At 34.7% G+C, this 24893-nt stretch overlaps 1 protein-coding gene across 1 annotated transcript in view; it reads right to left on the reverse strand.

Annotated features, from left to right (window-relative positions):
• Mtr4 (exosome RNA helicase Mtr4) overlaps positions 1–24893 on the reverse strand; it is a 432027-nt gene that overhangs the window by 388437 nt on the left and 18697 nt on the right. The window contains exon 3 of the mRNA XM_090390948.1: positions 21833–21899. Within this exon, the coding sequence (XP_090247074.1) occupies positions 21833–21899 (67 nt within the window). The remainder of the gene's footprint in view (positions 1–21832; positions 21900–24893) is intronic.

The following is a 24893-nucleotide window of genomic DNA, read 5'->3' on the forward strand; positions in this document are numbered from 1 at the left end:
AATAGTTCATTACTGTAAAGGATTTGCTAAGGCATCACTTAAGGGTCAAGATCAAAATAACTGGTAAGGGACCTCTACACTGCCTTTCCAGAATGTGGGGAACCGACTGGGGCTTCTGACCTAATGTCTAGTCATCACCTTCATGTGGTGCCTATGGTATGTGTATGTATCAAGATGAGAATATGGTTTTTATCAAAGATAAGGGAAGGTGAAGTAAGAACTGTAAGACTGTTCACAATAACTCCATTCAATGGGGTGAAGCAACTAATCAACTTCTATGCAAATGAAACAATCCTGTCTTTTCTACAGTGAAAGATTAATAGTTGTAGAAGCTTCAAGCATTGTTGTGGACATTTTAATAAAAGCATTTGAAATTTTAAATGAAATTTGTCAAATGAGGATGAAGACTGGGGTATATAATAACTAGGAACACTAAAGACAGGATTTCAAGCTAATAAGAGAAGACCATTATGAATAGGAGAAGGTAGGCAGACAAAAGAGTAGAACCCTGAAAAACTCCTGTTTGGGAGAAAAAAAAAAAAAAAAAAAAAAAAAAAAGGAAGCCATCAACAATTACATGCAGTAAATGTCTGGAGAGAAACTGGCCACCTAGTTATGAAGACTGGAAGGCAGACCAAAGATAATGGTCAGCAGAATAGGCTTCTATGGCATACTTGAACAAATGCTTTGGACATAAAGGTTCATAATCTATGTATTTCCATCCTTTCCATGATGCGAGTGAAATACGCATATTTTCTTACTCCAAAATTTCACTTCTGTTAGTACAGAATCTAAATATGCTTTTTCTTTCACTCTTATAAGGAGGTACCAGCAGAAACACTCCCCTTAAGAAACTTGGTCCTTCCTTCCATAAAACAGACTGGGAGAACACATGCCATTAATAAAGAGAAACATTTGATGAGCAGAATGGAGAATGGTCACCCACAATAAGTTCTGAGACTATGATGATGATGCCAAGTAATAACACTGGACCAGTGGTGGCTCGTACATAAGCACTGCAACACTGCAGCACCCCCAAGGAAAAAAATGGAAAAAATTAAATTTTGTCTGTGTTTATAAATAATAACAATGCTTACAACATCATATAAATGCAATACAACATGTCAAAGGTTACAGCTTATGTTTTGACATTGATTAAAAAGTTAATAATTGGAACTTATAATAAATTTAGTTTAAAAAAAAAAATAAATAAATAATTGGAACTGTTCGATTAACGCTTTAGATTATGAAACAAATGCACTGCGACCTAACACCGATATTCGTTTGTGCTTGTCATTGCACATTACGTCATTAGATACACTGCCGTTTAAATAGTGTATCATATGCTTCCACGCGTTATTTCTGTGAGATATGAAAAGTGTATTATGGGTGTGTGTTTGTGGTGAACTATTTTTTGTAAATGTTATTTTATTTTATTAAAATAACGTATAATTATTAATTTATTATAGATACAAGGCTGAATTATGAAGTGTCACTGTTGAAAATATGAAAAGAATTATTTTTTCAATTATCGTTACACGAAACAAATGCACTGCGATATAACGCCAATATTCGTTTGCGCTTGTCATTGCTATTGATATGAAACTTTTATTATTGGTGTTTGTTTATGGTGAGGATCAAATATTTTTAATAAAGCAATTTTTTAATATGTAAATTTATTTATTAATAAATTCATTACTGATTAGGAAAAAAAAGTTTTATATATATATATATATATATATATATATATATATATTAGGATAACCAAGTTATTTTATAAACTTGGTTATTTTAACTCCTAATCCCAAGTATGCAAACAATTAAGTTTGTGCCTGAAACAAAGTTCAAGGCTAAAGATGGTACAACACCAGGGCACTCATTGTAAAGGTGGGTAAAGCTCTGATCACTATTCTTAGTATTTTCCCATTATGTAAAGCACATCTCACTAGAAGATGTATACCGTAATGCATTATGGGTGGGGTCACTACCCAGACTGGTTTCAAATTTTTTTGAGGTCTCCTCAGTGAGTAGCTAGACCCTAAATACCAAGGTTATAGTAATACGGAGCCTTATCAACTTTACCTATAGAAGTTGCAACGAGGTGTTTTTATTTTTAATAAAAATCTCTGGAGGGGATATAGATGTAATAAATTTTTTAATTAAGGGAAAATACTAAGAATAGTGATCAGAGCTTTACCCACCTTTACAATGAGTTGCCCTGGTGTTGTACCATCTTTAGACTTGAACTTTGTTTCAGGCGCAAACTTAATTGTTTGCATACTCAGGATTAGGAGTTAAAATAACCAAGTTTATAAAATAACTTGGTTATCCTAATATACAATATCCCCAAGTTAAAACATTTATTACATCTATATCTCCTCCAGAGATTTTTATTAAAAATAAAAACACCTTGTTGCAACTTCTATAGGTAAAGTTGATAAGGCTCCGTATTACTATAACCTTGGTATTTAGGGTCTAGCTACTCACTGAGGAGACCTCAAAAAAGGTTGAAACCGGTCTGGGTAGTGACCCCACCCACAATGCATTGCAGTATACATCTTCTAGTGAGATGTGCTTTACATTATGGGAAAATACTAAGAATAGTGATCAGAGCTTTACCCACCTTTACAATGAATTGCCCTGGTGTTGCACCATCTTTAGACTTGAACTTTGTTTCAGGTGCAAACTTAATTGTTTGCATACTTGGGATTAGGAGTTAAAATAACCAAGTTTATAAAATAACTTGGTTATCCTTATATACAATATCCCCAAGTTAAAAAATTTATTTCATATATATATATATGCAGCACCCCCACTTAAAATTTTCACCAACCACCACTGCACTGGACAATAACGATTTTTAAGTATGACAATAAAAACTGGATTCTTTGTATTAAATTTACTGCATGGAATCCTCCACTAGCACATCAAAAACTTTTCTGCCACAAGTATAATGAAAACTTAAGCCTTAGAGCAAAGTAACATTTAATGATGATGATGATAATGATTAGAAAAAAAAACAAACTGCATTTTGTAAAATGAATATAAACAACCAGAATTTAAAGATTTTCATATTTTATTATAGTTATATTAAATATCATAAAAATACAAATTTAAATGTTCTAATTACTTTTCTCTTGTAACCACTTTCATTTGTGTCTCTGAAACTAACAGAAGTCATCTACAATAGCAGCATTTATTCTTCACAAATACTGTTCATCTATTACTAGGGTATCTTGGTGGGAACAAGTTCATCACTTGATGAACCATAGGTATCAGAAAATAAGTTAAGTTGAAAATGAAAGAAATAATTCTTCCATTACTTCCTAGACCTCATTTGATATACTATGTAATAAGCAAACCAAGTAATTCTTTAGAATTTTCAGCTTTAATTAAAGGCCAGAAATCATTCAGCAATATCTGTGACTTCTTTCTTCCTTCTTTCTGTGACATGGTTACATGGTGTTCAGTATTCACTGTGCAGAATTATGGAGACAAACTTCAGCATTGGAGCAATTATTATACATTAAGATAAAATAACACTATGTTTCAACCAACGCATCATGATCATCAGGAATGCATGCACAAACATATACTAGGACACAAACTACATCACAATACTTCTAGTAAGCTATAGCATACTTGCTCTGGTCAACTGCTGACTCTAGCCTGACCTCTGGTGGGGGAAAGAAAACAAGGAAGAGAAAAATTATATAAAAATAAATAATAATTAAACACTTAAATAAGCAAAACTACATTAATTGCTATTGATTTGGGTTTAATTCTCTGTATTCATATTTATCAGTTCTATTTATTGTCCATCATCCACTGATTTCTGAATTTGGAAGTTTTTGGTGTTCTGCAATCTTGTTCTTCCATCATTCTATTTCTAGATGCCATAGGTTACAGAAAAGCCCTCCAGATGTTTTGTAACTGTTAGGCCATCAATTCTGTTGAAACTGGGTTGATGAATTATCATCTCACAGACTTCTTTGAATTTGCTCTAGTACCACATTTTGATATAATGTAAGAAGTAGGGCTTATTTCCAAAGTCAACAAAAGGTAATGTTACTCTCATTCTTGCCTGAACAGCTTACCTGGAGAAAATGAACCTACTGGTTTCTGACAACTACACTTTTCAACTGGTTAACTACAATTCAGCAAACTGCATTAAAAAGAAAACAATAGTATTACTTAAGTTGGTCACCTGCACTGCTAGAATTTCACAAAAATAGCATGCCAATGCAACCAACAGTGAAAGAAATTGACATCCCTAATTATCACCTGGCCAAAAAATTAGCACTCAAAGAGTCAGTAGGTGATTCCTCCACCTACCAACAGAGAAAGATTTATTAATCATCTTTGATGTTCCTGTCCTTTTAAAAAGTTGCCAATCATCAACACAGGTCTAGAAATTCTAAAACAAAGTCTGGCTTGGATATGTTGAAGATATATTTGCCATTTGGATCCATGGTTGACAAACCTTTTTAAGCCACCTTAAACACTTAAACAATAATAAGCAAAACAAATATAAAGAATGGCTACAACAGGAAAACAATCAGATTCCTTGACAAGAATGCTTTTATCTTCAAATAAAGAAAAATTACAATAAAGCCACAGCAATTCTTTACAACAGAGGAATACCTGAGAAAATAGAACACTGTAAAAATACAACATTAAGGCTACATTCAAAACCATCCACAAAATTAAAAAAAATTAACTCCTCTTAGGATTCCCTTCCTTCCCTATCTAGTAAAAGAAATTGACAGGGTATACCAAATTCAGTGTATCTGTATTATCCTATATAAGAGAAATAAGATGCATAATCCCAAGAAGAAAACAGAAAGCAAGAAAACAAAAACAGAGATGCATCCAATTCATCACTGAGAGTAAAAAGAATAACACTTTTAAGTGTTATTCTTCAAATAATGCACTCACGAAAATAGACCTCTAACAATTTGCTTTGATGAGCAGACTGAAAAATAAGTTACAAACAATAATAAGCAAAACAAATATAAAGAATGGCTGTTTATTAAGGCTTAATATTTATATTAAGGAATTTCATGTGACATGGAATTCCTTAATTATGGAAAAACAGTCCTTTCTGATCCTTCACTTCAACATTGGAAAGGCACTCAAGTATTTATATTGTACAAATGAAAATTCAAAGATTGTGATAAGTACATTATTGATCTCAGCAAAAAAAAAATTATACCTAACAGTTCCAAGAGTCTGGAAACACCATCTGCAATTCAAGGCATTAGAAATAGAACAACAGAAGAACAGGATGATAGCACTCCAAAAAGATTCAAACACAGAAACCAGGAGAAATACAGATCAGTTTATAATTGGTGGATGATGGATATTAAACAAAACTGATAAATATCAGAGCCGCAGAAAATTACACTCGAACTAATAGCAATCGATATAATTTCACTTATTTACATGTTTAATTATTACTTTTTATCATTTAATTTTTCTCTTACTTTTTCTTTCCCTCACCAGAGGTCAATGGTTGACAAGAGCAGCTAAGCTGTAGGTTACTAGTGTATTGTGATGCAGCTTCTATCTCTCTTTCTGATTTTATATTTTGTCCTCCTAATGTAATATATCTTTAGAAACCACATTTTCTTGACAATGTTTTCTTTGGTGATTCTTGGTAATTCTTGAGGAAACACTCAAGAATTACCAAAAGTGTCCAAGTTTTGCAAATCCTCTTTGCATAGAAAGAAGTAACACAATTATTTTTAAATCATGACAGATATTCCAGTGGTAGTCTTATTCAAGGCTCCAGAAATCCACTCACCATTGGCAAGTTATCATAGACAAGCTGCAAGTGAATTTTCATCATCATCAGATTCCTACCATGTACCCTCAAGGAGTATACAGGATATGACAAGTACTAGATGAAAAATTTACATCATTACTAACTTACTATCTACAATTTTCCTCCAAATCAGTCTGTTACCTGTCAAGACTCCAACATTATCAGATCTTATATTTCTATTATAATTACAGCTATTTTGCCTGCTTCAGTTTAGGAGTACCCCTGTTTAAATGTCATTGGCTATTTACTCATGGATTCTTAGGGCATGAGTGTAGATGTACTAAAAAGTATATGTAGCCTAAGGAATAGAAAATTGCACATACCTTTTTCTGGGTGTTGTGGCTTTTTCTCAGTCTGCGATGTCGAAAACTGCAGAGTGTGTGTGTGGGGGGGATAGGCAGTTTGGTAGAATAAGTTAGAAAAACCCGTTTTTTTTTTTTTTTTTCTCGTAATATATAGAAACATATACTTTTATATAGGGTGAGGAAAAAAGTGAAAGAGTTAATTTTTTAAAATAGGGAGGGGGAAGGGGAAAGGTGGTTGACGGGGTGTGGACCGTTTCGACTATTCGTGGTCGTCATCTGAACACATTGGGAATCTGAACACATTGTTCAGATGACGACCACGAATAGTCGAAACGGTCCACACCCCGTCAACCACCTTTCCCCTTCCCCCTCCCTATTTTAAAAAATTAACCCTTTCACTTTTTTCCCCACCCTATATAAAAGTATATGTTTCTATATATTACGAGAAAAAAAAAAAAAAAAAAAAACGGGTTTTTCTAACTTATTCTACTAAACTGCCTACCCCCCCCACACACACACACTCTGCAGTTTTCGACATCGCAGACTGAGGAAAAGCCACAACACCCAGAAAAAGGTATGTGCAATTTTCTATTCCTTAGGCTACATATACTTTTTAGTACATCTACACTCATAATGCCCTAAGAATCCATGAGTAAATAGCCAATGACATTTAAACAGGGGTACTCCTAAACTGAAGCAGGCAAAATAGCTGTAATTATAATAGTTTATAAAGAGGAGTAACATGGGAGTTTTCCCAGAAATAATATACATACTTATATTTCTATTTTCTAAGGCACTTTTTTTTGTATCAATCCACCTATATCTTGGTCTTCCTTTGGGGTCTTTCTTTTTCCTGCCAACCTGACAGAGAACACTTGTTTTGCTAATCTTTACTCACTCACTCTGTTTAAGTGACCATACTACCTGAGATTAGTTTTGCTAAAACATTCCTGGATGCTGACAATGTCAAGTTCTTTCCTAATATCCTCATTTTTAATATGATATTGCCATTGATGCCATCTCTTCATGACCCCTTTTTTTTTTCTCAGGACTCTCGTATCTGTGGTCTCTAGTCTTTGGTCAAGTGTTTTATTTCTAACCCAGCTCTCAGCTCCATAAGTTAGAATTGGTTTGAACACTGTCTTGTATATAGCTAATTTAGCGTTTTGACTAATTTCTCTCATAGTCCATATAAATTTATTCAGTTGACTTCCTACCATACCAGCTTTGTTGATTCTGTTGTCTATTTCCATATTTAATTTACCATCTTCATTAAAAATCGTGCCTATGTAGTTGTAATGTTTCACTTGTTCTATAGGTTCTCCATTCACAATGCAGTTGATATTTTCAGTGCTTCTGCCTATTTTCATTGTCTTGTTATTGCTGACCTTCATACCATATCTATTACAACAGTTATTCAGTTCAGTCAGGGAATCTTGCAGACGTAGCAGATTTATTTAGAATTATAACATTGTCCGCATAAAGCAAAGAGCTGACATTAACATCTCCCATTTTGATCAGGTTTAATGCCACTTTCCTGCATAACGTGATCCATATAGATAATGAATAATAGAGGGGATAATGTACATAGTTGTCTGACAACAGATTTAACATTAAACCCCACCTTCCTGTACTTCCTTTAATTCTAAATGCTTACTTACAACTCAAATAAAGACTAAATATTGTTTGATATAATGCCCCATTGACGCTGTTGCATTGTTACTTATGCAAATTATCTTAATTAAGCATCTTTCAACTTCACAAACCAATTTACTCTAAGCACAACCCTGGATTTTGGCTCTATCTCCTTTTCAAGCATAAACACATTTATTTAGTTTAATGCCTGTGCCAGCTTATGCCCTATGATAATAAATTATACTACTCAGGGAGATACTTCCAACAATCCAGATTTGTAACTACCCGTTAACTCTCCTAGTCAGTCATGGCCAAAATATTTCACTTTAACTCTACCCTCCTGCGACAAGTACGTATTTTTAGAGCGGTGAGTTGACACTCTTAATCAGGCAAGACTCAGTTTAGAAAAAGAATACATGTTTATTCTACAATATGAATACACATTAATTAATTACAAACTCACACTACTAAAGATTGAAATCTTACATTAATATTAAATAAAAATACTAATTTCATTCGGGGTTATCCCTGAACCAATAATATTTCATTTTGGCAAACTGCCTATACTTATGTCATCTAATACATTTCACACCTAACACTTTCTGTCTCTGCACTGTATGAGACTCCTAACAACTTCGAATTCAGGCTTAAGCCTAATAGAACAATTCCTTGAAAGTCACCAGTCTATATAGTTTTGCCTTATCTAATCTCTTGTATTACAATATCTTCATTCACTCACAGGCTTCCAAAATATAAATAATGAAACTTTTACATTACCTTCACATGGCTTTGAATGGGTCTGCTGGCTATGATACTATCACGAAAGAACCAGAGGCTTGCTTCTTTGTTATGGACAATGCGAGTCGTGTTGTATCTGCAATGTGGCTATCCTCGACACGTACACTGACTATCTTCGTTATCTGAGGATTTCACGGGAAATTCAACAACTTAGCGCCCGCTTATAATGAAAGCAGTGGTTACGTCATGCTGGAAACTCCGTCCGTGGATTCAGGAACTGTCCGATTCAAATCTCTCGCTGCCACACATCCTCACTTGCCGTTCAGCCTGGAACCAGCTACCTGGACTTTCTCCTCTCGACCACGAGATCCCCCCCCCCCCCAAAGCCCTCTTCTCTCTCTCTCTCCTGCAATTCCTTATATTCCGCTTCACACAACGCCCCTTATCCTCTCCTGAAACACCTTGTGCGGCACTATGTTAGTCTTGTACTCTGAATGATGTCAGCACCTTTTAGGATACTAGGAGCAGGTGCGTATAACTGTTGTTATACGCACCTGCTCCTAGTATCACACAGCCTCGGGCACTTACACTATTACGTACCAAACCTTTGGACCCATTCTTACATTTAGACCAGTGGAATATTTAAGTAAAATCTAGTTACACTTTACAATACTGAATCCTGATTTATAATTTCAGAAAAAAACTTCTAAATAATACAATATACTTCCAAAACTGTTATGCATCTCTATAATTTTCTAAACTGATTCTTTCTAAATGCTATATTTTATATGCTTTAATATTTTACACTTTAAATACTATATTATCTGTATCTTTACCAAAATGCAAGTATTTTCTGATGTGAATAATTTAATATGCTAAGGTGCACTTGTAGAAATCTGTATGATCTCATGAAACGAAGTCACAAGATCATTCAGAGTTCAACAACACCATATAACTGTAGTGTATTGAATAGCTTCTCTCTTGGCACCTTGTCATATGCCATTTCTAGATCGACAAAACTTAAATACAGATCTTTGTTATATTCCCATGCTTTCTCAACTATTTATCATAAAGTGAAAATCTGATCCTGACAACCTCTATTTGGCCTGAATCCAGCTTGTTCTTCACCAAGCTTTTCTTCCACAATTCTTCTCAACTGTTTCTCAAGTATACTTGCATAAATTTTACCAGGAACACTCAGGAGAGAAATACCTCTGTAATTCTTACATTGTTTTATTTCCCTTTTTATATATGGGTACTATGAGAGCTCTACTCCAATCATCTGGAATTCGTCTCTCTGTCTAGGTCTTCTGAACTATGCAGTGCAGCCATTGTAAGACTTTTATACCTCCATACTTGAGCATTTCTGCCAGCAAAGGGTGGTCGATTGGTAGAGTCTCCGCTACTAATGGCTCACGCAAAAAGGTAAACAAGTCTGAGCGTGGTAGTAGTTGGAAGGAAACCAATCACCCAATGCTGCTGGCACTCTGCTGAGAATTGGCCATTCTCACAGGGTTAACTTCGGCCTGTAAACTGACATATATCAGACTTCTATACCCTTGAGGTCACGTAGCGATATGACTTGAGCATTTCTGGTTGAATATCATCTACTGCTGCCTTTCTGCATTTCAGGCCTTTGATGGCTTTTTCTACTTCAAGTATGGATATGTATTCTTGATTGCATGTCTGTTGAGTATTTTTTACCACTATGCTATCACTGCTTGTTTCATTTAGCAATTTTTTGAAGTATTTACTCCATATCTACCTACCTACATACCATCCGGCGTTACAGCCCACTGTGAGCCTTAGCCTCCTGTACAACTTGCTCCACGATCTTCTATCCTTGACTAGTCTTTCCCAGCCTTTCACTTTCATAGTAGTCAAGTCTTGGATTACATTATCAATCTATCTATCTTAATCTCGGTCTTCCTTTTTTACGTGTTGCATTTATCTTTTCTCTCAGTATTCTTCTTGGCATATGGAAGGCTTCCATCCTCTCTACATGACCTAACCATTGCAATCTCTGTGCATTTATGAACCTAACAATATCTTCTTCTTTTAGTATCTGACTGATTTCTTTGTAATGTATTCTCCATATACTATTTTCTTCAACAGGTCCATAAATTCTTATAATCTTCCTTTCAAATTTCCTCAAATTGTCTTGGTCTTTTTTACTAAGAGTCCACGCTCTGCTTCCATATGCAACCACGGGTCTGATGAGCGTTTTATAAGTATTTCTGCTTATTAGCTTGCTTTTAATCATGTTCATATTTGCATAATATGCTTTATTACCAGTTTGAATGCGTTCTTTAATTGCTATAGTTAATCGTGCCTCATTCTCCACAATATCTCATAGATACTCAAATCTGGTCACTCCTTCAAAAATTTTGTCCAACTTGTAGATTCTGTGGTTTTCTTCTTATTTCTGAAGTTGACATCACAATATATTTAGTTTTATTTACAATGATCTCTAATCCCATAACACCAATTTTTCTTTCGAGTTCATTATACAGTTCAATTAACCATTTCTTAGTCCTTGACACGATGACTATATCATCAGCTTAAGTACATAACTGACTTGATTTATTAAACATTGTTCCTCTTTGATCTAAATCTTTAATCGCATAATGTAAAGTGATAATAAATAATGTTGTTGATAGTACATCTCCTTGTTTTATACCTTTATTAAATTCGAAGGGGTCACTAAATTTATTATCTATTTTAACTTTTGTTTTTTTCATCATCATTACTACTCTAATTAATTTTGGTGGTATTTCTAATTCTTTCATAGCCTTTTGTAGACTAGCTCTGTTTAGACTGTCAAATGCTTGCTTAAAGTCTATAAATAACATATGTAGGTCTATTGTATGCTCAACTCATTTTTCCATCATCTGTCTGATAATGAAAAGTTGATCAATGGTACTTCTGTTTGATCTAAATCTACACTGATATTCTCCTATTTTCTTTTCGGTAATCTCTTTAAGCCTGTCATTTATTATGGATGTAAGAATCATTTTATAAACTACATTAAATAACATAATACCCTTATAATTACTACAGTCGAGTTTATCTCCTTTTTCATAAAGAGGACAGATTATGCCACCATTCCAGCTGTCTGGCATTTCTTCCTTGGACCAGACTGTTGAGAAATGCTTTATTATTTCTCATTTGTTGTATTTTAGCTTCAATTTCACTAGTTGGTTGTTTTATAGGGGTATTTTCTTCTAGTTGAATATTTTCCCTGTTTTCTTCTCTATTTAATAAATCCTTAAAATATTCTGCCCATCTCTCCACTATTTTATTTCCCTCTCCTAATAAATTTAATTCCTTTCTTATCTTTACATCCACTAATTCTTGGTTGAAATCCTTTTTTCATTTTTTGGACACCAGCATAAAATTTTCTACTTTCATTTTGAGTATTAAGTTGCTCTCTTTCTTTTATTTGTTTCATAATCATTTTCTTTAAAGTATATTATTTGCTTTTCTTCTAAGTTCATTGTATTTCTCCCGATTACTTCTAGTGTTTAGCTGCATCATTTGTGCTCTGGCTGTGTTCTTCTCTTTTATAGTTGCATCACATTCTTCAAACCATTCTTCAATACGAGTTATTTTCTTTTCACTTATCGTTTCAGAAGCCACTTCTTTAATCATATTTTCTACTCTATTCCATTTTCCATCAATACCATTGAATCCATCAGTTATGTTATTTTAAGTTTTCTTTAATTTAGTTTTCAAGTTATCTTGGTATTTCTTAGATTCCTTTACATCATTATGAAGTCTATCTATGTCCCATAACAAAGCCTTCTTTTTGGTCATCTTTATCACATTTGATAATCTTTCTCTTATAATCATTTTCACTAGATAATGATCACTGTCACAATTAGGGCCTCTAGAGCTCCTGACATCAATGACAGAGAAAAAATGACATCATGACACTAAAACATAATCAATCTCTTTTACTTCGTTCATGCCTGGTATCCTCCACGTTCCCAAGTGAATTGCTTTATGTGCGAACAACGTGCTTCTTATGAATAATTTGTTTCTGACTGCAAATTGCATCAGCAAATCACCATTTTCAATGTTTTTATCATGTAACGTAAATAATTCTGCCATTTGCTTTTGATTTTCATCTCTCCAAATCTTAGCGTTAAAGCCTCCCATGATTAATAGAATATCATACCTTTGTGTCTTATAGCAGACTTCGTCAAGTTGCTCATAAAATTGATCTTTATCAATTTCTTCTTTCTCCTCAATTGGTGGATGGGCTGAAATGACAGTAATATTTCTAAATTTTCCTTTAAATCTTATTTTGCATATTCGGTCACTGATAGCTTCATATTCTAACATCCTTTTCCATACTTCCTTGCTTACTATGCAGCCAGTAAACAGCTGACCAGTTTGTTCATTGGGACCACTATAAATAACACTATAATGCTGTTTATCAATTCTCCCCCATCCTTGCAATCGCATTTCTTGTAGTGCAATGAGGTCGATTTTATATTTCAGCATTTCATTAGCAACTTCATTCATCTTTCCTATTTGTTTCATTGTTCTTACATTCCATGTTGCCATTTTAAAATATTTTCTCATCATCATCATCAAATTCCTGACATGCATCCTCAAGAGGTGTACAGGATATGATAGTACTACATGAAAAATTTACATTACTAACTTCCTATCTACCAATTTTCCTCCAAATCAGTCTGTTACTTGTCAAGACTCCAACATTATCAGATCTTATATTTCAATTGTCTAAGGCACTTTGTACCATATCAATCCACCTATAACTTGGTCTTCCTCTGGGTCGTTTTCCTGCCAACTTGGCAGAGAACACTTGTTTTGCGATTCTTTCCTCGCCCATTCTGTTTTAAGTGACCATACCACCTGAGATTAGCTCTGCTAAAGCATTCCTGGATGCCAACAATGTTAAGTTGTTTCCTAATATCCTCGTTTATAATATGATAATGCCATTGATGCCATCTGTTAATGCCATTAATCTTCCTCAGAACTTTTATATCTGTCATCTCTAGGTTTTGGTCAAGTGTTTTACTTCTGACCCAGCTCTCAGATCCATAAGTTAAAACTGGTTTGAACACTATCTTGTATACAGCTAATTTAGTGTTCCGACTAATTTCTCTCTTATTCCATATGAATTTATTCAATTGACTTCCCACCATACCAGCTTTGCTGATTCTGTTGTCTATTTCTATATTTAATTTACCATCTTCAGTAAAAATCGTGCCTAAGTAGCTGAAATGTTTTACTTGTTCCATAGGTTCTCCATTCACAACACAGTTGACATTTTCAATGATTCTTCCTATTTTCATTGTCTTTGTCTTTTTATTGCTGACCTTCATACCATATCTATTACAACAGTTATTCAATTTAGTCAGAGAATCCTGCAGACCTGCAGCGGATTTATTTAGCAGTATAACATCATCCGCATAAAGCAAAGAGCTGACATTAAAATCTCCAATTTTGATATCATGTTTAATACCACTTTCTTTCATAATGTGATCCATATAGATAATGAATAACAGAGGGGATAATGTGCATCCTTGTCTCAAACCAGATTTAACATTAAACCATCTTCCTGTACTTCCTTCAATTCTAACTGCTGACTTACAACTCAAATAAAGACTAAGTATTGCTTGATATATAATGCCTCATTGACACCATATAACTGCACCGTGAATAGCTTCTCTCCTGGCACCTTGTCATATGCCTTTTCCAAATCGACAAAACTTAAATACAGATTTTTGTTATATTCCCATGCTTTCTCCACTATCTGTCGTAAAGTGAAGATCTGATCCTGATAGCCTCTATTTGGCCTGAATCCAGCTAATTCTTCACAAAGCTATCCCTTCCCAAAATCCTTCTCAGCTGTTTCTCAAGTATACTTGCATATATCTTACAAGGAACACTCAGTAATCAAATACCTCTCTAATTCTCACATTCAGTTTTATTTCCCTTTTTATATATGGATATTATGAGAGCTCTACTCCAATCATCTGGAATTCATCCCTCTGTCCAAGCCTTCTGAACTATGCAGTGCAGTCACACTAAAATTTTTATACCTCTATAATTGAGCATTTCTGGTCAAATATCATCTACTCCTTCTGCCTTTCCACATTTCGGGCTTTTTCTAGTTCAAGTATGGATATGTATTCCTGACTGCATATCTCGTCAGTGATTTTACCACTGTGCTGTCATCACTGCTTGTTTCATTTGGCAATTTATCGAAGTAATTATTCATTACTTCAAGGATATCTTTTTCACCTGTTTTCATGTCACCTTTATCATGTCTAATTCCTTTTACAAAAATCTTTCCTCCATTTCTGAGCTTCTTGAACACCCTCCAGAATATCTTGCCATCTTTTTTATATTTATTTTCTATGTTCTTTCCAAAGTCCTCCCATGACTTTTGTTTAGCTAGTTTTACACAGTGTTTAGCTTTCTTACATTTGTCTCTGTATTCCCTAAGAGCACAAGCTTACTTAGTTGCCACAAACTTTCGATACTTTCTTCTTTTCCTTCACTGTCTCTTTAACTTCCTGTATCCACCATGGAGTTCTGATTTTTCTATCCTCGCAGACAATCTCACCACATGCCTCTCTGGCTGAATCAATCAATGTTTTCTTCAGGGCTTGCCACTGAATCTCCAGAGTTTGATTCTTGTTCTCAAACTCTTTCATTTTTTTTTTAATAATATTTGTGTATTTTAGTCTACAGTTCACATCTGAGATCTGCTCAACTTTTATTCACTTAAAACTTTCTTACATGTTCTTCTTTTCAATATGAAATTCAATTTTATCCTGCTCAAGACTAAATGATGACCACTACCAATTTCAAATAATCTATATACTCTGGTATCCTGCTCCAGGGAGAAAACATCACTATCAACAATAACATAGTCAATTCTTATTCCTTGACTCTTCTGTCCATGTGAATTTGTACACATTTTTATGTCGGAACATTGTGTTAGTAATAACCAGTCCATGTCCAGAGCAGAAATCCAACAGGCTTTTGCCATCATTATTAGCTTTGCTCTTTGCTCTTTTGCTCAACAACGACCATCTTTTCCTTTTTCATTGTGTCAGTTGCTTTCTCTAAAGCTTAAAAAAATTCCTCCACTTCACCTTAGTAAAACCTTCTGTGGGACCATAATCACAAATAAGTCTCATTGTCCAGTTCCATCATCATCATCAAATTCCTGCCATGTACCCTCAAGGGGTGTACAGGATATGACAGTACTACATGAAAAAAATTACATCATTACTAACTTCCTATCTACAATTTTCCTCCAAATCAGTCTGTTACTTGTCAAGACTCCAACATTATCTGATCTTATATTTCTATTGCCTAAGGCACTTTGTACCATATCAATCCACCTATATCTTGGTCTTCCTCTGGATCGTTTTCCTGCCAACCTGGCAGAGAACACTTGTTTTGCTAATCTTTCATGGCCCATTCTGTTTAAGTGACCATACTACCTGAGATTAGCTCTGCTAAAGCATTCCTGGATGCTGACAATGTCAAGTTCTTTCCTTATATCCTCGTTTTTAATATGATATTGCCATTGATGCCATCTGTTCACGCCTATAATCTTTCTCAGGACTCTCATATCTGCGGTCTCTAGTCTTTGGTCAAGTGTTTTACTTCTGACCCAGCTCTCAGATCCATAAGTTAAAACTGCTTTGAACACTATCTTGTATACAGCTAATTTAGTGTTCCGACTAATTTCTCTCTTATTCAATATGAATTTATTCAATTGACTTCCCAGCATACCAGCTTTGCTGATTCTGTTGTCTATTTCTATATTTAATTTACCATATTCACTAAAAACCGTGCCTAAGTAGCTGAAATGTTTTACTTGTTCCACAGGTTCTCCATTCACAACACAGTTGACATTCAATGATTCTGCCTATTTTTATTGTCTTTGTCATTTTATTGCTGACCTTCATACCATGTCTATAACAGCTATTCAATTTGGTCAGAGAATCTTGCAGACTTGTAGTGGATTTATTTAGAAGTATAACATCATTCGCATAAAGCAAAGTGCTGACATTAACATCTCCAATTTTGATATCATGTTTAATACCACTTTCCTTCATAATGTGATCCATATAGATAATGAATAACAGAGGGGATAATGTACATCCTTGTCTCACACCAGATTTAACATTAAAGCATCTTCCTGTGCTTCCTTCAATTCTAACTGCTGACTTACAACTCAAATAAAGACTAAGTATTGTTTGATATAATGCCCCATTGACACCATATAACTGCAGCGTATTGAATAGCTTCTCTCTTGGCACCTTGTCATATGCCTTTTCCAAATCGACAAAACTTAAATACACATCTGTTATATTCCCATGCTTTCTCGACTATTTGTCGTAAAGTGAAGATCTGATCCTGACAGCCTCTATTTGGCCTGAATCCAACTTGTTCTTCACCAAGCATTTCTTCCACAAAGCTTCTCAACCGTTTCTCAAGTATACTTGCATAGATCTTGCCAGGAACACTCTATATGGGTACTATGAGAGCTGTACTCCAAACATCGGGAATTCGTCTCTCTGTCAAGGCTTTCTGAACTATGCAGTGCAGCCACTGTAAGACTCTTATACCACCATACTTCAGCATTTCTGGTCGAATATCATCTAATCCTGCTGCCTTTCCACATTTCAAGCCTTTGATGGCTTTTTCTACTTCAAGTATGGATATGTATTCCTGACTGCATGCCTGATCAGTGTTTTTTTACCACTGTGCTGTCATCACTGCTTGTTTCATAGTAATTTTTTCAAAGTAATTACTCCATACCTCAAGGATATCTTTTTTCTCCCGTTTTCATGTCACCTTTATCATCTCTAACTCCTTTTACAGCACTCTTTCCTCCATTCCTAAGCTTCAACAACCTCCAGAATATTTTGCCACCTTCTTGATATTTATTTTCTATATTCTTGCCAAAGTCCTCCCATGACTTTTGTTTAGCTAGTTTTACACAGTGTTTAACATTCTTGCATTTGTCTCTGTATTCTCTAAGAGCACAAGCTGACTTATTTGCAGGAACTTTTGATATGCTTTCTTCTTTTCCTTCACTGCCTCTTTAACTTCCTGTGTCCACCAGGGAGTTCTGATTTTTTTATCCTTGCAGACAACTTCACCACATGCCTCTCTGGCAGAATCAATCAATGTTTTCTTCAGAGTTTGCCACTGAATCTCCAAGATTTGATTCATGTTCTCAAACTCTTTCATTTGTTCTTCAATAATCTTTGTGTATTTTAGTCTACAGTTTACATCTGAGAGCTGCTCAACTTTTATTTGCTTTAAAACTTTCTTACATGTTATTTTTTTCAATATGAATTCAATTTTATCCTGATCAAGACTAAATAGTGATCAATTCCAATTTCAAATCCTCTGTACACTCTGGTGTCCTGCACCAGGGAGAAAACATCATTATCAACAATAACATAGTCAATGAAACTTTTCTTATTCCTAGCCTCTTCTCTCCATGTGAATTTGTGCACATTTTTATGTTGGAACATGGTGTTAATAATAACCAGTCCATGTCCTGAGCAGAAATCCAACAGATATTTGCCATTATTATTAGCTTTGTTCTTTTCTCCAAATTTTCCCAAAATATTTTTGTATGTCTCACAATCATTTCCTACTCTGCTATTTAGATCCCCAACAAGGACCAACATTTCCTTTTTCATTATGTCAGTTGCTTTTTCTAAAGCCTCAAAAAATTCCTCCGCTTCTACCTTAGTAGAACCTTCTGTGGGACCATAGGCACAAATAAGTCTCATTGTCCAGTTCCCCATTCTCAAATCTGCCCACATTACTCTACTTGAGACTGACTGCCATTCAAGATTAGCCTCGTATTTTGTGTTGAATACTATGGCTACTCCTTCTTTTCCTTGATTGTCATTGCCTGAATATAACATTTTGTATTTATTGCTCAGAAAGATCTCACCAGTTTTGGTCTTTTTTGTTTCAGTCACCCGTATTATGTCGATCTGGTACTTATCTAATTCCTCAGCTAGCTGCATTTCTTTGCAATTCAGGCTTCTTACGTTGATAGTACAGATCTTTATCTCTGGGAATGTTGAGTTGGGGTTTATTTTCAGATTTGTTCCAGTAGCTGACTTTTCGCTGTTCGCCCTGGTTCCCTGGAGAAAACAACAGGGGCCTTGTTTAACCGGGCAACGTCCCAGCTGGCATGAAATTTTGTCATGTTGTACCATCATTTTTTATTTTGGTTTAACCAATAAGAATACAATTTGGTCGGCAAAATCCCAAATTGCCAGCCCATTCTCGTTCATTCAGTATCCAAGTAGATACCCAACAGGGTGCACCACGAGAAGGTGAGGATTGGATATTAGGTCAGAAGCCCTGGTCGGTTCTCCACATTCCTTTAAAGGCTATGTGGAGGTCTCCTCTCAGTTATATAGCTTTGACCCTTAAGTACCCCTACTTGTCCAGTTACCCATTCTCATATTTGCCTACATCACCCTACTTGAGACTGCCTACCATTCAAGAAGATTAGCCTTGTATTCAGTGTTGAATACTATGGCCACCCCTTCTTTTCCTTGATCGTCATTGCTTGAATATAACATTTTGTATTTATTGATCAGAAAGATCTAACCAGTTTTTGCCTTTTTCATTTCAGTCATCCCTATTATGTAGATCTGATACTTATCTAATTCCTCAGCTAGCTCCATTTCTTTGCCATTCAGGCTTCTTATGTTGATAGTACTGATCTTCAACTATGGCAATGTTGAATTGGAGTGGGTTTTAGGATTTGTTCCAGTAGCTGACTTTTCGCTGTTTGCCCAGGCGAAGGGCAACACCCCAGCCGGTATGAAATTTTGTCATGTTGTACCATCATTTGATATTTTGGTTTAAGCCAATAAGAATACAATTTGGTTGGCTAAATTCCATATTGCCAGCTCATCCTTGTTCGTTCAGTATCCAGGTAGATACCCAACAGGATGCACCACGAGAAGGTAAAGATTGGACATTAGGTCAGAAGCTCTGGTCAGTTCTCCGCATTCCTTTAAAGGCTATGTTGAGGTCTCCTCTCAGTTATACAGCTTTGACCCTTAAGCACCCCAAGTTATGTCATTACTATCATAATATCCTGTGCACCTCATGAGAAATGTCTAATAAGGATTGGTTATTTAATTATTAGCGATTATTTAATCTTTCATGGTAAAAAATTTCTCAAGTCCTGATACCAAATCCATTCAAGTGCAACTCATCATGTGCGTGTGTACTACTCCTTTCTAACATTAAAATCAATCTCACATTTTTCAATATGCATCATACACTTCTCCTACAGTCTGCTCATTAATCATTCACTATCGCAGCTCTCCTTCTTGGTTCTCTCCTGTCATACCTTGGAATCTTATCATATGGACTCAACTGTGACTTTTGCTATTCTTTTTCACCTTTTTTCAACAACTCTTTCATATCTTTATTCAATTGTCTCAGTCTTACTGAGTAACTAAGGTTTAAGCAAGCAGAATATTTTCATATATGACTCGTTTGAAAGGGACTTGTGTTCCAAAACTGTTGCTGAAGTTATGTTTTTAACTGGCCTAGAATTACAATTTTTAATATCCACCATTTGAGATATGGATTTTTATTCTACTTTGTCTTTTTGTGAATAAGTATGCTTGCAGTTTCTGCATTGTCATTTCTCAAAGAATTTTAATATGAATGCAGAAAATGGAAGAGACTTTTCTTGTAACAATTAAACTTTAATTTTTTTTCTTTAATTTTTTAATTAAACTATTTAATTAAGGAAATGTAGAACCCAGGCCATTTCAAATAATAATATACTGTGTTAGGGACTACAAGACAGCATTACTTTTTTTTTACCTCTCTTAACCAGATATTAGTGATTCTTGGGCAAACTATCTCTGACTGGCTACAGGTGGAGAGTGAAATGCCCCTACCCTAGTCTCTAAAAAAGTTAAGGCTAAAATGACCTCACTTACTCCCAATAAGAAGCAAAAGGCATTAACTATTTTCTTTAAAATGCATACTTCAGCTAGTTGAACCTCTAAGGTTCTTAGTTGCATGTTCTAGCTCCTTCCATTGCTTTCTGTTTTGAGCTTTTTCATTTCATTTCTGAATTCCCATCTCACCTAAGTCTATTTGGATATTATTCTCCCAACGCATCTGCAGTCTACCTCTGGTCACTTTCCATCAGCCTTTATCTTGAATGCTTGTTTAGCCATTCTCTCCTCACCTATTCTTTCCATTTCATGAATTAAGTTTTCACAGCTATTGGACAGGTTTTAAAAAATAACTTATGATTATATAGCAAAATGATAAACTAGAAAATGACTAATTTATTTCTAAAGGCACTACTTGTTTTGTATTCCTAGAAGACTTCATCAGGTACATTACACAGAAGTGAAAAAACAGATACTTTAAAACCATTATTTGAGTATATCTACCCAAGTTTTAAATTATCAATAAATGGCTTATATTTAAATAAATTCTCAGACTTGCTGTCTTGTTATTCTTGTATATGAGGACGTGGTGTTGCGACCACCATAGCAGACTAGGAGAGGAGTAACAATCAGAAATATTATGACTGAGGTTGATATTAAAATGAACAAGATTTAGTGTAATTTCTATTAATTGCAAGAATTTTCTCTAAAGTTCATCACAGAATTTACATATGATTTCTGATCAATCCCAGTTTACTGAGTGTATAGTGGATTGATGGTTGTCAAGATCAGATGAAATCACAACATGACTTAATAAAGGCTGTGACTGGTTCTACTGTAGGTGATATCTCTGAGACATTCTTTAATGCATGCAAAGCTCAATTAATTTCTGTTTGTCCATAATATAGGAAATTACAGCCACACAAAGATTGCACACACCTGGATTACAGAATGAAGTCAGGCACTCGTAAAACACTTTGATAACAAAATGGCAAGGCAATTTTATTTAGAAGCTTGAAAACTATCTTTTAAAATGTGTATGCAGCTAGTGAAACACAAAACAGGTTCTTATTGCCAGGAAAAAGAATAAGGAATAAAAAAAAAGCTGTTCAAGAAAAAGAAGACTATATAAACAATGGCATATAAATTCTGTGTCCAGTCAGTAAGCTGCATAACTTATAACCTGAGTACATTAGAATGTACAATTTCTTTATACCTTAATCTACATAGGAAGAAGCAATTCTAACAAACACAATGCAAAGAATAAAAAGAATAAACAAGGTAACTTAAAAATATCTGTACTGTTTGCAAATAAATAAATTATAAAAGGGAAAAAAGAAACCAGATATAATGACAGATACCTCATGCAAACATGCCTCTACTGTTTCAACTGTATGAATTTGAATTCTTGGCAAGTAATCATCAGGTCTATAAAAGAAATGTTCAACTTGTTATTTAATAATACATACATTAAGATCATTTTTAATTATATTTTTAGTGCAAATGCATTGTTTAACAATTTTTAAGCTCAGCTACAATTATCCTTGAAAGAAGTATTGTGCCTAATGCACCAAAATGAATAAGTAAGTAATGCAAAACAGTCAGCACCCATTTTTGAAATTTCCAATGCAAAAGTTTACTATTAAAGTGCAGTACTCACTTTCCATTATATCCTTCCTATAAAGATTCATCAAAATCTATTTTGCAATCCATTGCAAATAAGGTACAAATTCATAGAACTGAACTGCTTCACTACTGTTTGGTAATATTCAAATATTAAAGAAAATTTTCTATGCAAATTTAATAAATGTTCATAATGTTGTTAAAGGAAATTAACAACGCAGATGATATACCTAAATAATTTACTTATTTCCAATTTTTTTTTTAACTAAAGTTCAATAGTGTGCCCATCATCATCATCAATACCAAGAGACTTCCATGGAATCAGACTCATCAAGGGAGGTAGGTCACTTATCACCTACACCAGCTGTCATACCTCTTCATTCACACCAATCTCCAAATGCAATCCATTCCAATCACACACCACCTCTATGAGAGAAAAATTCTAGCTCTTGCCCCCTATCTTTACTGCATTCATTCTCAACTTCCATGGAAGCCTTCTCATTCTCTTCCCAACCTCCATAAAATAAAAATTCCATCTACTAGTATCCTGTATCACCTCTCTTTCTCGCATTCTTCATTTAGGGCCTGAAGTCCACAAATTCTCAATCGATCATCATAATAATATGTACATCAATCCTGGCATCATCTCTAAACATTCTCCTTTGCACTCTCTCTCTACTATAACAGCATCACCATGGAAACTAGGAGACCTGATTTGTGCACAACAATCTAAGTGAAGTTCTATCAAGCATAATCCAACAATATAATATGTCATTAGATATCTCATCATACCAAACTGCATGCTTTTATGTTTACTGGAGCCATTTTCACATGCCCACAATTCCAGCCTATTTGAATCATTCTGCAAGTACTGCATTTCAGTCACATTACTGATTATGCTGCCTTTCTTTGCATTATCAGCAAAATAGCTAATGTCAAATCCTTTCCAATCAGTAATGTAAAGAATGAGTAACTGTAGACTTATCCCCATTGTACACCGATGATCACCTTTAATCTTGCAGATTCACATCCCACAACACTTTTTGATATCTATTAGTCAGCCATTCTCTCTCTTATCGACAAATATTTTATAATCCAAACCCATATCCTTCAATTTATGCAACAGTCTTCCATGCTGTGTTCTGTCAAAAGCCTTAGCATAATCCGAAAATATCATGGTGTATCCATTCCCCTTGTCTAACCCAATGGTAACATTATAATGTTACTCTTGGGTTAGACAAGGGTAACGTAAAATGTGAGCAAGTTGCTTATATATGACCTTCCCTTAGTAAACTTATGCTCTTCATTGCAAAGCACGGATTCTCTGTCATTTCATTTCTGTATGTAAGCTCTTGCTAACTTTTCCAAAATCTTCACTAACACTCCAGAGACACTGATAAGTTGATAGCTACATCAGTCTTTGCAATATCCTTTGCGAAATGTGCAATGGGATTATCACACATTTTTCCACTCCTGTGGAATCTTCTCTATTCTGAGACTCAATTATCTCATCAAATGAACAGCCAGTTCAGCTGAATGCTCTTTTAGCATCACAGCTGATATCCCATCGGCCCCTATTGCTGAATTCTCATTCGGTTTGTGCAACAGCTCTAGTATCTCCTCTTCATACACCAGTTTCTTCATCCATTGAAGAGATAGCTATGAACTCAATGTTACATACATGAGGTTTGTAGCTTTTAGCAAAATGGGCACTCAGTTGAACAATCTCTTCTGCATCCGTCACATGCACACCAGCTATTCTATTCTGAGTTATTCTTTCATAATCATTCTTTCTTTTATTTGCAGCATAACCATTGTCATTAGTTTGCAGTGCCAGTTTCTTTTCATATTCAGATTTAGCTGTCCATCCAACAGTTATAATTCTTCTGGCCTGCTCCTTAGAATTTTCATAACATCTCATTATGGAAGAATAACTATGGAATGAATTTCCATGAAAGAAAAAGTCAACACACCAAGAAATACATATTCTACTATAATAACTGATGTAATTCTGGCAAATTCATAATCAGTTGGTACTAAAACAATCTGGTCACTCAGTGGTAAGCAATGAGCTAGCAGCAGAGGCGTAGCTGGGGGGGGGGTGCAGTCCACCCTGGGCGGCACTTTGAACCTTTTTGAACTTTTGCAGTTAATTCTAAAATACAGTCTCAAGAACTCATTTCCAAATATTGTAATACTACTGCAAATTTTCCTCACAATTACTTAAGTGTTGCTAGTTGTGAGAGGAGTTTTTCTAAACTCACTTCTAAACTTCAGCAGTGATTAAGAAATACCTACATTACTCTGAACTAGACTTCGCCAATGTCATCGACGATTTTGCTAACAGAAAAGCAAGAAAAATAACATTTTAGAATGTTGAAATTAAAGTTTTACTATAAAAATAAACAGTGTTTTAATTTATTTCCCTATACGTTGTTTTGACTTTTTATAGTATTTTTGATGTGTATGTATTGAAAGGGGCGGCAAAAGCTCTAGCTACACCACTGGCTAGCAGTTACAGTTAGTTACCACATCATCAGTAACAAGTCACAGAAATGACTAGTTGGTAGTGTTGAATTAGATATTATACTAAGTGGGTGAAAAGAAATAATAAATGACAATTATTGTGTAATGTAACATAACTTACAAAATTTAGCTATGTACAGTTTATTTAAAAAATAAAATAGTTATATAGTTTACACATACAGGGTGTTCGGGATAAATTTGACAGTTTCGTAAGGAAAAAGAAAATCTTCTTTGTATCTATTAAATTTAATGAATTGACAAAAAAACATTACA

The sequence above is a fragment of the Typopeltis vanoorti genome, chromosome 3 (genome assembly GCF_054136105.1).
Source record: "Typopeltis vanoorti isolate ZY-2024b chromosome 3, IOZ_Tvanoo_1.0, whole genome shotgun sequence".
Taxonomy (NCBI): domain Eukaryota; kingdom Metazoa; phylum Arthropoda; class Arachnida; order Uropygi; family Thelyphonidae; genus Typopeltis; species Typopeltis vanoorti.